This window comes from Tupaia chinensis, unplaced genomic scaffold (assembly GCF_000334495.1).
Source record: "Tupaia chinensis unplaced genomic scaffold, TupChi_1.0 Scaffold000078_1, whole genome shotgun sequence".
NCBI lineage: Eukaryota > Metazoa > Chordata > Mammalia > Scandentia > Tupaiidae > Tupaia > Tupaia belangeri.
Genome location: NW_006159539.1, coordinates 3680659 through 3684676, shown reverse-complemented (window position 1 = coordinate 3684676; position 4018 = coordinate 3680659). Strand labels below are relative to the sequence as shown.

General features: G+C 58.5%; 1 protein-coding gene across 1 annotated transcript in view; it reads right to left on the bottom strand.

The window, feature by feature from the left end:
- The window catches only part of CEMIP (cell migration inducing hyaluronidase 1), a 181467-nt gene that overhangs the window by 58892 nt on the left and 118557 nt on the right, over positions 1-4018 (bottom strand). The window contains exons 12-13 of the mRNA XM_027769244.1: positions 2841-3016; positions 1430-1639 (exon numbers count right to left, since the gene is read on the bottom strand). Coding sequence (XP_027625045.1) covers positions 1430-1639; positions 2841-3016 — 386 coding nt within the window. The remainder of the gene's footprint in view (positions 1-1429; positions 1640-2840; positions 3017-4018) is intronic.

Sequence of the window (4018 nt, the reverse complement as noted above, 5' to 3'; positions counted from 1 at the left end):
GGGAGCCGTGGCGGCACGCAGGAGGTGGGGCTGGGGAACCGTGGCTGCACGCAGGAGGTGGGGCTGGGGCGGCCGACGCAGCCGACTTTCTTTCCTTTCCTTCCTTCCTTTCCGTTTTTGCCAGAGAGAGATATGGAGATGAGGGGGATTGAAAAAGCACCCCTCGTGGGGAGTGGTCACCCTGTAATCTCCTCTCCTCCACTTCCCCATCCTCTCAGGATTGGGGGCAGGAACACACAAATACCCAGCATCTTTTTCAAGTCACCAGGTCTGGGATTCGAACTGCCCAGTCAGCCGTCTGGGATCCTCTGCCCCAACCACCACACCATGGGCTGGTTGGCTCCATCCTACTTTTCAAGAGAAGCCAGGAATTCAGATTTTTACGTGGTCTCTCTCTCGTTGTATTTACTTCTTCATGAGAGCGAGAGACAGAAAGCAAGGATGACAAGTAGCCTTAACAGGGTCCCAGCCAGCCGGGGTCAGGGCGCAGGGGCTGGCATGTACAGGCCACCCTGGGAAACACACGAGCCTCCTCCCACATGGACCCAGCGTCGCCGAGAGTCTATCACTGCTCTGCCAGCAAGCCGGCCCCGAATCGCGCCATTTTTAAAAGATGGAAACAGATCCCGATGTTTCTTTAAACATGGAAGCCAAACAAAACACCCCGGGTTGCTGGATTGAACTAGCAGGGTGCCATTTGTGACATCCGGGTTGAAAGTTTATGGAGGGTGGGAGTCGAGTTCATTTAAAGGAGGTTCAATTTAGTGTAAAATTATCAACTTTGAGTATAAACTATCAAAAGTTTCTCGAAACATGGCACGAGCCAAACGAAACACATCTGGCTGCTGGGCTCAGCGTGGGGGGTGCCGTTTTATGAAGTTCGGCCTTCTATTTACAGACGATGAAATGTAGTTCATTTAAAGAAGGGGCAATTTAGTGTAGAAATGATCTGTGAAAATGAAGACGAGCCTTTGACAGCTCCTCCGCCGTGCTAATGAAGGTGGGCCTCCCAGCGGGGCTTGCTCTGAAGGGACGTGGCAGTGTGGAAAGGCCCCACTGCGACCACTGGCTCAGATCTGTGGGCAGGAGCACAGCCCGGAGCCTTGGCATGATTCCCATATCTGCAGGCTGCACTTCTGTCACACTGGATGCCCACAAAACGATCCCAACAACATGGAAGGAACTGGACGTCAAGAAACGACCACCGTACACGAACAGCTTACACGAACAGCCTCCCCACCTTTGTACCTGGTGGTCTTTGCTGACACCACACACCTGTGGGTATCCTGCTTTCAGTCGAGATCTCCCTAAAATCTCCACTCAGGACAGCTCGACCCCAAGCCCCCAGACCAGGCATCTCCACCCGGATTTCTTTCCAGCAGTGGCATCCCGGCCTGCCCGTCCGCTCTCCCAGGGAGCGAGGACTTACCAGCAGCCCATTGGAGCCGTGCACCGTGACGCAGCGAGAGAACGTGTGGTGGATGGACATATCCCTGACGTAGGTGGGCGGGTCGTAGCCTCCCTTCTCGTCCACGTCGCCGGCCAGGTGGAAGTGGAGCGGGTACTGACCCACCAGCTGCTGCCCCATGTGCTTCAGCTCCACGCCCTCCAGGTGTGCTGCCTGAAACCCCAGTGCAAACTGGGAGAGGAGAGCCCAGAGTCAGAGGGGCCCGGGAGGGGCTTTCTGGTCCCCTGGCAGGTGCCCACATTCCAGAAATGCAGAGGGCTCGGCCTCCGAGTGCTTCCCTACCCCTGGGTACTCGCCAAGCCAGGCACCCTCTGCCTCTTACACCGGGGCAGGCCAGCTGGGAGCTACTGAAGATGGTGCTGAGGGCCTCGGACAGCTCCGATCTGAGCTGTCCAGGGGCTGCATGACAGCGAGCGTGCCCTGACCCTCCTTTCTTGCATCCTAGGCCACTGAGTGTCCCGAGGAAGCGAGAACCCTGGGATGACGAACAGGAGCAGACAAAGGGCCTAGGAGGTTGGAGCATCAAGGTCAGGGTGGACGGGGGGGTTCAAGAACCTGTGCCACTGTCCACCGTCTGAGGCCACCTGCTGCTGGAAGGAAAGGGGAGCCGACCCTGGGATCTCCACGAGCTGTTGCAGGGGTGAGCGGCATGGCGCTCCACACACGCACTTCTCAGTGCCATCGGAGTCACCCCTAACGTGCTCAGGGGCCCACCTGTCCCTCCCGAAGGCCTGCACTCCGGAGCTCACTAGGAAATCAGCCTGAATAGGGTTCCTGTCAAGGGTCAGGCTCAGCTGACTATAGAGAAGGACGATCTGGACACGGGCACCGGTCCTGCCCCACGCGGGTGTCGGCGGGAACGCCAGCTCTGGCGAAGACTGCTCTGGACAGCTGTGTTGACAAGGATTCCGAGGCCCGGTTTGGGTTCAGTGGGAAAGAGCACTCTGATCCCTCAGGGCTCACCCTTGGGGGGGAAGGGGGTTGCGGCACCTCCTGAAACTGTCCAATACACTATGAGTAGAGATGCAAAAGCAATTCCTCTTGGGGCTTACTGCCGGGAAACCGTGGGCTCCGGAGACCTCGCCCCCTCTTCCTGCTCGCCGGGCGTCTCATCTCTGCCTTCGCTCTACCAAGGGACCCACGGCCACGTTCGGTGCCACGGCATCCCGGGCCCTCCCGTTACCCATCGGGCGTTGTCGTTTGTTTCAGGAAGTGACCAGGGTGAAATAACGAAGGCAGTGGGGAAGTGGGGAGCCCAGTGAGACGGGCACCCCTTGGCCCAGAGCGAGAGCCATCCCCCAGACGGCTCCTACCGAGAGTCCCCCCAGAGCTGGCAGGGTGGGAATCCCCTGCTCGCCCCGCAGCCCCCTACCTTGATGTGGCCCCCGAAGGTGTCGAAGTCAAAGAAGCTGCAGACGTGATTGGTGTAGGGGTAGCAGCGGTCCTCCATCTCCCCCATCACCACGACGTTGCGGCTCAGGAGCCCGACCTCGGCCCGCATGTCCACGCCGTCCACCTCCTCCCCCATGTGCAGGTACCTCGGCTTCCCTAGGGCGGGAGGGGAACGTGGCCCTGAAGGCACTGTGTCCCAGGCCCTGCCGGATGCTCGCATGGCAGCTGCTGCTCGCCCTCTGCCCTGCACACGTGGGGGCCCCTGCACCCGTTTTACAGAAGAAAGAAGCCAGGGAGGTGCAGTCACACGCCTGAACCAGGATTCGAAGCCGCACGCTCTTAGGGATGAAGCCCCTAAGAAATGGTTAACTGTCCCCTAATCACTGCCCTGTTCTGCTTTTCAGTACTAGACTCTCCTGGGTTTTGTATTTGCTTGCCTTTTTTTTTTTTTTTTTCCTGTAGGGCACATGTACTTTAGAGAGAGAGACAGAGACAGAGAATGAGAATGCACAAGAGAAAGAGGGTAAGTGGGAAATGGCCCCCTCCCTTGGGGGGTGGCCACACTGCAGTCTCTTCTCAGGGGCATGCCATGTGATTTTAAGCCACTGGGTCCAAGACTCGAACCGTGCAGTCGGCCATAAGGGATCCAGCTGCCTTCGCCACCACGCTACCAGCTGGCCCAACTCTCCTGCTTTAGCTGGACGCCTACGTTTCCCGGCCCCTCTGCCATTAAGTGTGGCCACCGAACGTGAGCAGAAGTGGTCAGTGCCAGCTCAGGTGACCCCTCCTCTTACTCTTGCTTGGGGGGGCTGGTGCAAGGGCACCAGTGGGCAGCCTTTCCCATGCCGTGGAAATGGCAGAGCTCCAGACAGAAGCTTGGTCTCTGCGCGACCCGTAGACCTTGCCCACCAGAGGGATGCTTAAGGACACAAACAAACCCTCTCTCTGCTGGCGTGCGTTTCTGTTTGCGGCTGTCACACATGGGCCACAGATTTGGAGCTGGCAGCAGCACAGGTGTGTTCTGCAGCGCTGGAGGTCAGGGTCTGAAAAGGGTCTCACGGGGTTGAGCCCGAGGTGTAGGCAGGCTGCCCGGTGGAAGCTGGAGGAGGAGCTGCTTCTCCCTCCACAATATGGTGGGCGGCACAATTCTTTGCGTGG